Here is a 12,941-nt window from a genome sequence, read left to right as displayed (position 1 = left end):
CTTTCTAAGCAGTAGAACCCAGTCAGTTGTGCTAGAAGGACATACATCAACTCCTTTAGATGTAATATCAGGAGTTCCACAAGGGACAGTCTTAGGTCCTCTACTATTCCTGACATATATCAATGACATGCCAGATTGTACATCTTCAGATGTAAGGTTGTTTGCGGACGATAGCCTGGTGTACAGGAAAATTGGAAATCCTGATGATGCTGCAACTCTACAGAGAGACCTCACTGCTCTGGAAGAGTGGGAACACAAGTGGCAGATGTGTTTCCATCCAGAAAAGTGCACAGTCATGAGGATATCTAACAAGCGCAACACCCTGCAAACAACATACACCTTGCATGGACACCAACTAGAAGTTGTTGATAGCGGAAAGTACCTTGGAGTTACCATTAGTCAAGACAGTGGAATAAGCACATTAATAACACCACAGGAAAAGCAACCAGGACCCTCGGTTTTCTCCGCAGAAACCTGGGCCGATGCAAACCATCTGTAAAAAACACAGCCTATTGTGCACTCATCAGACCATCGATGGAGTACGCTGCCACAGTGTGGGACCCCCATCAAACCACCTTGATCAAAGACATCGACCGAGTACAGCGTAAAGCAGCACGATTTGTTTACAACCAGTACACAGACACCTCCCCAGGATGCGTCACTGGACTATTAGACCAACTCCAGTGGGATCCACTACAGTATAGACGAATTAAACAGCGACTCGTCCTATGCTACAAGATACAGAACCAACTAGTGGAGATACAACCAGCTATCTACTACACATCTGGGGACAACAGAACAAGGGGTGGCCACAGACTTAGACAGATAAGAGCTACTAAGGAAGTATACAACAACTCCTTCTTCCCACGCTCTATAAGAGACTGGAACCTTCTGCCAGACACAGTAGCAGCTGCACCAACACTCACGGAGTTCAGGGCCAGATTAGCCAGTGTGCCCTGGACCCAGATGCAGCCTAACTAGACATCAGCCTGCCAAATTGTACAGTGTATATAGTTTTAATCAGTGGCGGATCCAGGGGGGGGGGGGGGTTCCCCTTTATTTTTGCCGATCAATGCATTTGTATCGGGACATATGTTTTGCACCCCCCCTTTCGAAAATTCCTGCATCCGCCCCTGTTAATTATTTGTTAATATTTACTTTTAATCAATGGAGAGGTCTCCTGTTTTACCGAGCCGAGTTAGTAAATCACTCAAATATGAGGTCAACTCCTTAACGGAAGAAGAAGAAGAAATAGGACAAAAAACATCAAAATAGACACTTTTTGAACCTGATGACTTACTTTGGTGCAAAAAGAGGAAGGGCAGGGCCAGGCCCCATGAATCGTTCACTGTTGCCTTTTTTGTCTGTCTTGTTTAATTTGGTATATTTTGATATGTCTGTTTTTATGATGTGAGGCTTGCCTTTAAAATGAATCACACTGAGACAGAGCAACGATTTGTATAGTCCTAATAATTATGACGTCTTGAAGGACTCCGCATTATTATAATTTTATGCTTTGACGCCTTAATTTCAAGACGTAACAATTATTTGAGTAGGATTTGTATTTGTATAGTAAGACTTAGGTTGGTCCCCTCCGTAAAACATTCAGTATGCCTTCGGAATATACAATAATTTCAATAACGGCCGGGAAACAGACTAAGTAAGACTTATCCTTGACTCATGGGTTATTTCGTACTATCAAGAATGCATTGTGACGTCACAATTTCCATTGAACAAGCATGCATATGACGTACAAAAAGATATTAATCTGACCATGCTATATAAATCTTTGACAGAGCCACATTTTTTTTTACCTATATATATGTATCTGACAGTAATTTTAATTCCTGTAGTCTAATATATATTTTTGTTTGTGTTCTTTTTTTAATTGTTCATGAACATTAACAATGTGTTAACTGTTGATATTTATAGCCTTTTTCTTCTTCGCTGTGAATACCACTGTCACTCTTATATAATTATAATCAATTTAAGGTTTATGTACCCTTCTGTAGCCATTTTTGTTCGAACTTTTCAAACTTCAATTGTATCAAAACTACAGATATTATGAATAATAGAGATAGGCCATTTTGTACATATTCCAAGGGGAAACTTGATGCAAAGCATTTTTTTTTACTGTTCCATTGCATTTAATAGAAACAGAGGACATTGTGGCAAATAAATCAAGATTTTTATAGAAAATCCACAGCCTTTATCCTTGTACTCTCATATTTGGCAATTTGATGACTGATAGATATAGGATTATTGCATGCAGTGCTAGCATTGATTTCCTTAAAACAAGTTTATAAATGTAGTTATTGGTTAAGACAAGTATAAATATGGCCAAAATCAAGTACACCTTTTAGGGTGCGGTCGACTTTAGTGACTCAGCACGAGGTGTTTTGGAATTTACAGGTTACTTAGAACTTTTTGTAAAAAATAAACACTAGCACATCATAGAAAATCAAGTGAGTAATTTATGTTTCAAATTTTATAACAAAAATTTCTGTATTAAAGGATGTGGATTTTCTATAAAAATCTTGATTTATTTGCCACAAAGTCCTCTTTTTCTATCAAATGCAATGAAACAGTAAAAAATAATGCTTTGCATCAAGTTTCCCCTTGGAACATGTACTAAATGCCCTATCTCTATTATTTATTATATCTTTAGTTTTGATACAATTGAGGTTTGAAAAATTCGTACAAAAATGGCTACAGAAGGGTACATAAACCTTAACTATTGTCAGTTTATTGTCTTAATTTTGTATGCCATAACCATTTAATGTAAATGTGTTTGTGCGAATAAAATATTGTCTATTGTCTATATCTACAAACTTTATTATTTTTTAATTTTCGGATCATTTCCAGAGACATGCAGCTCAAAAGCTTTTTGTGATGTACATAAATCATAAATGCATTTATTTTTTACTTGGTGTTCCTTACAGGAAGGAGATACAGAGAAGCTTAGAAGAAGATTTATGGAAATCTCAATTTGATCAGTTTTGTACTTCAATCTGACCCCTGTTCTTTTATGCAATTATTGAATAGCAAATTTAGGATACAGGATTTATATATCAGAACAGATTCCGTGCCTGAAACAATGAATATTTCACTGAAATGCATTATGAATCCTACAAATGGCTAGCAGACACCTGTCATCCGGGCATATCTTTAATTCCCGTGTCAAGCGAGAAGAAACGAGACAACATTACTGATGTGAAATGCTGGAACTCTTTGCATTTTCTTGAAAGGTAATACTGAACATTTGTTAATTCATATCCACGAAAATATTTTACAATTTTGTACAGATTCAGGGACCCCTTCAACTGACACAAAGTGAAGTCATCTTCAGGCACTTGTTGATCTCCAGAAATAACTTCAAGAAAAAAGGGGGAGGGGTGTTAAAATTGCTCAGTGACATGTTGACAGGTCTGATGTGATGGTTCTGTGAAGAAGATGACAACGCAATGCATTTTTGCGTATTAAGAATTCAGTCCTTATTTATACTCACAACCTAAATATCTTAAAAAAACAAATCAGTCCAGCAGAAATTTATCTTTGCAGGAGGAACTTGCTACTCGTATATCATAATAAATAATCATAGAAAATTCTACTTGTTCAGAAACATAGTGATAATCAGAGTAAACATTCTGCCTGTCATGCTTTTTTTTTATATTAAATTGGGCATGGATTTTCCAACCCCCCAAGAGTGACTGGGGAATAGAAGTATGATCAATTGTCTTCTTCCGACCATGGCCAGTAGTAGAACTCTTGCCAAAGTGGGACATCTCTTTGGGTTAGCGTGATGTACAAGCTGTGCATGATGTACAAGTTTGTAGCCATGTCTGGTCAGAATGGGGATGTTAAATCTGATGCCAAGTGTGAAGAGAGTGGCTGTGCCACACTTACTACATGTTAAGAACCCTTGCAACAACTCTTTGAGGGGTCCGTTGGTGGCCTGTTGCAAGGCTAAATTTCTGTGTCTATCGATCTAGAGGAGACCTTATATATATCCATTAAACCCTCATTTTCCAATGGCAGTCAATTTTCTTCCTAACCTTGAACCTGAATGGCCTCTTTTACATGACCTACTTATTGTATTTATTGTTAACTTTGTTCTTGTCCTGATCATGCATGATATATTTGTCACTGGACGTTAAGCAACCAACAATTAATCAATCTTTGTGCGAATTTTGGCCCCATTTCAGAAGAAAAATATGCTCTTTTTTCCAAATTTTCTGCTCTAAAATTCCGAATTGTAGAAAGACATTGTAGCAAGATTTTTTTGATGTCCTATCATGGTTTTTTGTTTACAAATCTCTTGAGTCTTGTTTGCAGTTCATGCAGTTATTCTTTTTCAAAATGCAGGATTTTCCTCCTAATTTTTTTTAAAAAGTTCTTGGGGGGGGGGGGGGTGTCCCCAAACCCCCCTAGCAAGTTGCACACTACATCTGCATGTGTGCCCTCCCTATAAACTGTTCAGCGTAAACCATTATAGGTCAAAGTATGGCCTTCAACATGGAGCCTTCAATGGGTCATACTGAACAGAAAGCTATGAAAGGACACAAAATGACTTGTGTAAATTTTATAATAACTATATATACTTGTTAAAAGGAATTACCCTCTTTTATGTATTGAAAAAAATTTTGAGTCATTATGAAAAAGAAGGATAACCAATGAACCAAAAAACTTTTTAAAGGAACATTCTTTTAATCATCAGGAAAATTTTCAGCAGTTCATGTAGTTTTAGAAATATATACTTAAATCCATGTTCCTGTACATGCTCTCTAGTCTCCTACGTGAATACATTTCTATCTCGTGAAAAAAAATGTTTTGGATTAAAGTATATACATGTAAAATGTACATGTATACCACATAAATATGTATGTTTTTGGTGTACTGCTTTTTCACCGAATTATGATCCATTGTAGACAGTATTATTAAATATGAAAATTATACATCATATAAACCAAACGTTTTTATAATGCCTCCTGATCTGTAGCTTTGTTTTTGTACATATATAATTTATTGTACCAAATTTTTCATGAACAGTCAGTGTTTTTTTTGTTGTTCAGGCAGTTCTGGAGCTGTCTAAATTTTGGTATACATTTATACATGTATTTATAATGAAGACTTACAGACCAATGTTGGCTTCTGGTTCACACAAATTGTTAAATAAAGATTGTTTGACTGAGAAATTTTTGCATCTGTCTTTTATATCCAGTATCAATATTTACTGAATCAATTCCTTACAGTAGTGATTGGCTTTGAATGTCTGACAGTTTCTGCCAAATTTTCAAGTATACATGTACATATTACATGTATCTTGTAAACAATTGTTCGAAATTAAACAGCTAAAATAATCAGATTCTTCGAATTCAGTAGAATGAATCTTAATGTGTAAATGTAGTTCGATTTTAGGACCTTTTTTGAAATTGGTCCACATTGAGGTCCAAAAGTATACTACAATGTATGTAAGTACTTGGTCAGGAATAATAATCAGACAGCTGGTCATTCTTTGTAGAAGCAATCTAAACTACATCAGCTATTCTTTTAAGCTTTTCTAGATTACAACATAATGACTAATCTGACATCTCCACCAACCAAATAGTTAAAGTGGTAATTATACTAAAGGAAAATAAAAACAAAACTGCATTTGTACCTATTCATAACTTTTCAAACATGATTAAGAAACTCAATAAAAAGTCCACCTTTAAAATTTCGATTGTTCTTAGACAAATAACTTGAAATGTTACTTAAGGGGGAATCACAACCAATTAATGCAGGACATTATACAGGTTAATGCCATCATGGCTGACATTGCTAACAATGGAACGTTGGGGGTAAAGTTCAAGGTTTGTCTTTTATCTCAAAAAACCATTATAGATAGAGTAAATTAGACTGGGTCAGAATTGTAAAGACTGGTGAGATTTACTTTATAGGTCCTAAGGAGAGCAGATTGAGATGGTTATCCTTGTAGGCCTTTGATGGTGTCTCACGTAAATGCCTTCCTTACAAATTACAGGAAGAACACACAGGTGGATTCAATCTTTCCTAGCTTAATGTACTCAACAAGTCATTGTTGAGGGAGAATCCTTGGAGAAAGTTCTTGTGGTTAGTGGAGTCCCCCAAGCGACTGCACTTGGTTCATTATTATTCCTCCTATTTATCAATGACTTACCTGACAACATAACATCCAACACATGACTATTTGCAGATGATTGTATAGTATACAGAACAGTATATATATATACTAAAATACTACTAGCTATATATAGAAGATCTCTAAAAATTTGCTGAATGGGAAAAAACCTGGGGCATGCAGGGCTACCAGACGACTAGGATGCAGAAGTCGCTTTCCCATCCGTCACTTCGCTTTGCCCGACCATCAAAAGGGATAACAAGTCACCCCATTGTTTACGATACTCGCATTCAGTCGCTTTCATCATCAGACATTTTCAATTTTAACCAAGTTGATAAAACATCAATTTTTTTATTAATAATTAATGAAATTCAGACAGAAACTATTTATTTTCTAAAGAAAAGAGGTTTAAGCATTGACTTTACAGTGTGTAGCAGGTTTATATTTAATAAAAAGACCAACTTTTTATCACTGCATGCACTTCAGGTACTTGGTAATGAGTGTGTACATCAATCTAACTTTCGGCGGTAAAATAAGTTTATTACTTCATTTGAAAGTAATGAAAGTTGCCTTCAGTAAATGTTTAGTCGATTTATTGCATTAAAAACATCATATTCCTTTGCAAATAGCTTGTCAAACAAACATAATTTTACTATATGGATATAATTTATATTGATTATTTCAAAATATTGATTAAAGTTGCTTAACTCTGAGACTATTATACTAATATCAATATATTTAGATGGCCCAGCTTAACTTTCTATATCTTTTGGTGAGAAACACTGAATTTCATAAACATGATAAACAAGACAGTTTTTAATTAAATTATAATTCATATAAGGTACTATAATTTCTTAACCTTTTTGACTTAATTAAATAAAAAATCTTTCAGTCAGGGGTACTACGTAATTACTAGCTTGTACAAGTAATTTTAATTTACTTGAAGAAGTAAAAAAAATATACTTATATATGTAAGTTTGTAGGATACTTATACAAGTGAATTTTATTTACTTGTATAGGTAGAACAAACTTGACTTAGTTATGTCCCTTAGACATTCAGATTTTTTTACTTATATAAGTGAAAAAGTCATCTTATCTTCATTTCTTAAATTCTTAGGATTTCTTTGCTCTAATAGAATTTAAATTTGTTTGCCCATTGCAATTGTCTTTACAAATCATTTAAGTGTAATTTCATGGACAATGAAAATCCCATTTGTCTGTTATCTTCAGAACACTGGTCATTTACAAGAAAATTTGAGAAAATTAAGGGGAGATTATTCAAACATTATAATTTACTTATATAAGACGTATATTTTTTGTTTACTTCTTCAAGTAAATAAAAATTACCTGTACAAGTAGTACCCCTGACTGTCTTTTTAGTGCTAATTATTTAGTTGGTGGTTTCTCATAAGAACCTTAACTTAAACAACTTTGTATTTGAACTGTTAATTTAATTGTATACTTAGATATGAGTTGGACAATTTAAAAAGAACATTATTTACATTTGACCCTTTATTCTATAGTAAAATCAAAACATTGAAGAACAGCCCACGAAGGAGCCTTTTCTTTCAAATCTCACCACTTCTCCCTATCAGTTTCAAAAAGAGAATTCACTTCTCCCAATGATTCTGAAGTAGTGTGAGCCCTAGAGCATGGACTTTCACCCACAGAAGTGCAGTGTACAAACTACCACCAGATCACTTTCACCTACATTGTACAAAACACTCATACATGTACATGCTTAAGGGACAAGTGCTAGAAAGATCAGACAGAATTTCATGAAGCTTTGTAGTTACAATGTAATAAGGAAACATAATGTAAATGTGCATATCCACAATATATTTTCATTAGGTAACTTTTGTAGGAGTTATGCATCTTTGACAATTTGAGGGTGTAGGGTATTTGAGTTTCCTCTCAAAGTTTTTTTAAAAATTTTTATTGGATTTTAAACAAAAATAATGGAATAATTTTGCAGTACATTAATGGTTATACAATGTATAATTATACAAAATTTATTAAATGAAAGCTTAAATGCTTAAATGTATTTTATCTAGCTATAAGAACAAGATTGAAAGAGGAAAAGGATTGATTGATCAATTACATGTATTGACAATGTAGTGAATGATTGTAAAAAAAAAGAGAGAAATATTGATTAATTTAAAGTTCCATCACCAGCTACAGGGCTCACCACGTGCACACTAGCAGTTTCTTGTAATAAATGCCAAGTTTATGTACAAGTACATGTAGTCATAGATTTTCTGTCAAGTTATTACATGTTTCTATTTGATTTTGCCAATGTCTTCTGTTTCTTATAAAATGACTCCTCATTTAAATTGCATGTCAAATGCATGTTAAATAGTTATAAAAAAGACTCCCACACGTAAATAAGACGGGGAGTAATTGTTCTATTGTTAATTGCCTACAGGTTTTCATTTGAAGTGACCGGTCATCCTAATTAACACACTAAGTCAATGACAATTCTATCTGGCCACACACTCAAACCTATATTATGTCATAAATTTGATCACTATTCAAATTCAGACAGTATCAAGCTTAGGTATATATTGTATCCAAATTTGCCTTAACTGTTCAGGGTTCGGTGTCTGCAGTGGTATAAGGCTTCGCTCAACGAAGCATTTTATTTTAATGTTTGTATGTCCTTTTTTTGTTCCACTTTTAAGACATAGTACACATACAAAATGTAGTAGGTTACTTCATACATGAGGTTCAATAAATACAAACTTTTTTACATTTATTTGTTAAAAGAAAATTTCTGATCAATTGTTTCACATGAAAATGAATGTAGAACACCTGTAAACAGTGTTTTAAATTTCAACATCTAAGAAATTCATGTTTTGAGTGCATTGTAAAGGAAATGTTCAAGACATTTATATTGATGTTTTAAAAATATTTGAAATTTTATGTTTATTTGTTAGAATTCACATATATATCACACAAATGTACTAAGTTTTGAATGCTTCTTTTTGTAAATTTATTGGGGTGTAAAAGCGTTGACCGAAGTACATTTTGTATGAAGTGTCACGGTCAACGCTTTTACAACCCTATAAAGTTACAAAAAGAAGCATTCAAAACTTATAATTACATTTTTTAGCTTTGATCATGAAAACACGAATTTTATATATTTTATTATTTAATTCATCTGTTCACTTTATTGTTGGAGCATGTGTTATCATGAGTGAAAAGTTGTATTGAGCAATGCAACTGCTTACGGAATAACACGTGATGTGCAGTTAGCCAATCAGAATAAAATATTATAATGAAACATACATCTAATGTAATTATATGTATGTAGAAAACTATTATGACAAAATTTTTGTATTTTCCTTTGAATTAAATGTATACAATGTATAAATGGAATAATATTCTATCATAATAATAAAAATATTTGTTTTTAATTGCATGTTCCTATAAATTTGAAAAAAACATTAAACAATTAAGAGGCATAATTAGATAGTTATCTAAATGTACATTAATTTTGGCATTATTTTCTTCCATGTTTCTTTATAAGGAAATTTTAATGGTGCAGTTGTGGTTTTCATACTATAAACAAATTAATGAATACTGTCTGAAGTTAAATTGACTTCCCTTTTACGATACATATTGAGAAAAATACTTGATGTTGTTTATCAATGTGTGAAGGTCGGAAGGGCAGTTGTTTAACAAGTAGTTGTTTATTTATACAAGTATGACAAATTTATCAGAAGGATAATTTCAAGGATAATATATTTAGGTTCTACATTAGTGTTCCTGATTGATTATTGATTGATATTAAAGTACAAGGTTGTGATGTTTTTCAGACTGACGGGCAGACAGGACAATGAACCCGTCTGGAAGTAGCATTCCTGTGGTGAAGGAAGGATATTTAATGAAAAGAGGTAAGCTTGTTTATTCAGATTTCCTGTGAAATTTTACCATTTGGAAATTGATTACATGTCCCTATTATTGACTACATGTATATGTTCTTGTTAAATAGCACGTAGTTTACAGGTAGCAATGTAAGTTTCTCACCAATGGTCAATAATTTCAACAGCTATTTGTGTAATTATTATCAGTCATCATTGTCATGGGTATGATGGATGCTTTTAGATTACAACGATTTATAGAAAGTGTAATAAAACACATATGACCAAACAATCATGTCCATTACAGTCAATGGGTGACATAGTGTATGATAGTACATGTATGTAGCTAAATATTGATAGTTTGTAGCACATCAACCTCAGATGTTACTATAGCCACTTATATATTCTAATGTGGCATAATTCCTGCTGGAGTTTTCCTTTATTTTATTTTGTTCAGCAAGTTGTTAATGTTCTCCATTATAAAAAAAATAACCTTAATACTAAAGTACATTTACAAAACAAATGTACATCACACCCAAGTACAATATATCGATGACTAATATTTTTATAAGTGAATGTACATGTATGTGAGTTTAGACGATCACTCTGAAATTTATTTTTTATTTAGTAGAAAAATATACATCAGGTTTTCAAAAGGATCAACACCAAATTATTAATACTCATTGTGTCACAATGATACATGCAAGGAGAATACAAGTTCACAATTGCCATAGGTGTCCATGAAATACATGTAGAAGATTTGTATTTATTGAACAGTTGAAACAGGGTCTAATACCTGAAGAAAAATCTGTGTTGTATATATACTTGATGACTCTGACAATGTTCGATAAACAAATATTCTCAATATAATGATATAACCCAAAAATTTGAAATGTGTGATTTTGTCACTTGATATGCTTCCTTTTGATATGAGTGGGATCTTATATATCTGAAATAAACAATAGAAGTTGTGATTAGGTTTCCGTTTGCTATTTCCCTATTAACGTCTACTGTACGTACATATTGACAGAAAATAGAATAAATGTTAAAAAAATTAACTAGATTAGTTTTAAATTGGTTTGTAATGTGTTTTTACCAAATTAGATTCATTGCCTATCAATACATTTGACAGTTACCTTACTTTATCCAATGGAGTCCAGAAGTGTATATTCTATTTTGGAGTAAAGACTATGTAGGTTAAACCTCAGAGATGAAGCGACTCAACTTTAAAAATTCACCAAAGTGTAGTGGTCACAATATGATTAACAGCACCCAAACATGAAGACAAGAATTTGAATTAGTTAATTTATGAACAATTTCAACTGATATAAATCTGCATCTGAAATCAATGCCAAATTCCCAAAGATATATGCTACAAAAAAGATAGACAACCACAATATCTTACAAAGTTCCCAACTGTCATATGCAAGTGGAAGAGTTAAAATAGTTTTTTTAATACTTATATTTCTATCTAGAATGATTTAGTGAAAAAGAAAATCTTGATTAAATTCTTAAAATATATTATTTTACTACATGTATTATACATTTTTACATGCAATGACTAAAGTGTTGTTTTTTTTCTATTTTAGGAGAACATATAAAAAATTGGAGAAAAAGATATTTTATTTTAAGAAAAGATGGTTCCTTTCTAGGCTTCAGGGCAAAGCCAGAACAAGGATTTAATGACCCACTTAATGATTTTACTGTTAGAGGTAAAAAGTAGAAGATATGTTTAACTTCACTTTGTATAAACAAACAGATAACATTTATGTGCTAAAATGCTGCAGCTAGTTTGAAACCATGTGAACATAACTTAGCACATGCGATTAGGTTCACTTTTTTTACTAATTACAATGAAACATAAACACAATGACCATCTCAAACTTTTATTTTCATGCCCCACCTACAATAGTAGAGGGGCATTATGTTTTCTGGTCTGTTGATAAGTTCGTTCGTCCGTTCGCTCGTCAACCATTCATTCGTTCCACTCAATGACCAATATTTGATCAAGGTAGTTTTTGATGAAATTGAAGTCCAATCAACTTGAAACTAAGTACACATGTTCCATATGATATGATCTTTCTAATTTTCATGCCAAATTAGAGTTTTACCCCAATTTTACGGTCCACTGAACATAAAAAATGATAGTGTGAGTGAGGCATCGGTGTACTTTGGACACATTCTTGTTAATTGCAAGTTTAAACTCAAATATAAAAGCACATATTAACACTTAAGGAATTGCTTGGAAGAATCCTGCACATGTTCAGCAACAAAACAATCTACAAAATAAAAACAAGATGTTTAAGATACTTAAACAGTATGAATACAAAAATAGTATTGGAAAGAAAAAAATATACTTCTAATTAAGTAGAAGATTATGTGTGCTCTAAAAATCCTAAAATTAGAATTGGTACACAAATGGTTCATATCAAAATTTTCAACAAAGATTATACGTTTTAGAGTAAATCAGCACTTTTTATGCCCCATTTAGGCAAATTATGTTTTCAATCATTCCCACTTCAAGTTTTTGGTCAAGATGATTTTTGATGAAGTTGAAGTCCAATCAACTTGAAACTTAGTACACATGTTATACCTATGATATTTCCTTAATAATTTTAATGCCAAATTAGAGTTTTGACCCCAATTTCTCAGTCTATCGAATATATTTTAATAGTGATTTCTTAAAGAATGACTTCCTATTTGGTCAGCATCTTAACATTTATAAGTTGTAACATGAAAGCACTTTTCAAATGTGTTAAAGAATTACTTCCTGTTTTCCAGTACTTTAAATTACAAGAAGGTGTATGCTACATGTGTATGCATAACAATGTGTGCAACTTTTAAAAAAAAATCAGTAATGTTTATAATGTATCACACTTTTTATTACAGAAAATGCATATTTAAAAAAAAACAGGATGAAACAACCCACAAACTTTTCA

The 12,941-nt window shown here is 32.5% G+C and overlaps 2 protein-coding genes across 3 annotated transcripts in view; one reads left to right on the top strand and one right to left on the bottom strand.

Annotated features, from left to right (window-relative positions):
- The window catches only part of LOC139517005 (AP-4 complex subunit mu-1-like), a 28,132-nt gene extending 24,947 nt beyond the window's left edge, over positions 1–3,185 (bottom strand). The window contains exon 1 of the mRNA XM_071307542.1: positions 3,060–3,185. Within this exon, the coding sequence (XP_071163643.1) occupies positions 3,060–3,120 (61 nt within the window). The 5' untranslated portion in view covers positions 3,121–3,185. The remainder of the gene's footprint in view (positions 1–3,059) is intronic.
- The window catches only part of LOC139517003 (RAC serine/threonine-protein kinase-like), a 36,079-nt gene continuing 26,254 nt past the window's right edge, over positions 3,117–12,941 (top strand). For both annotated transcript variants that reach the window (XR_011663069.1, XM_071307541.1), the window contains exons 1-3: positions 3,117–3,248; positions 9,958–10,035; positions 11,592–11,714. Coding sequence is in view for 1 of the 2 variants with exons in the window: in XM_071307541.1 (XP_071163642.1) it covers positions 9,978–10,035; positions 11,592–11,714 (181 nt within the window). In the remaining variant the exon portion in view is untranslated. The remainder of the gene's footprint in view (positions 3,249–9,957; positions 10,036–11,591; positions 11,715–12,941) is intronic.

This window comes from Mytilus edulis, chromosome 3 (assembly GCF_963676685.1).
Source record: "Mytilus edulis chromosome 3, xbMytEdul2.2, whole genome shotgun sequence".
Taxonomy (NCBI): domain Eukaryota; kingdom Metazoa; phylum Mollusca; class Bivalvia; order Mytilida; family Mytilidae; genus Mytilus; species Mytilus edulis.
The sequence above is the reverse complement of the archived record's forward strand: the minus strand, read 5'-3'. Positions and strand labels throughout refer to the sequence as shown.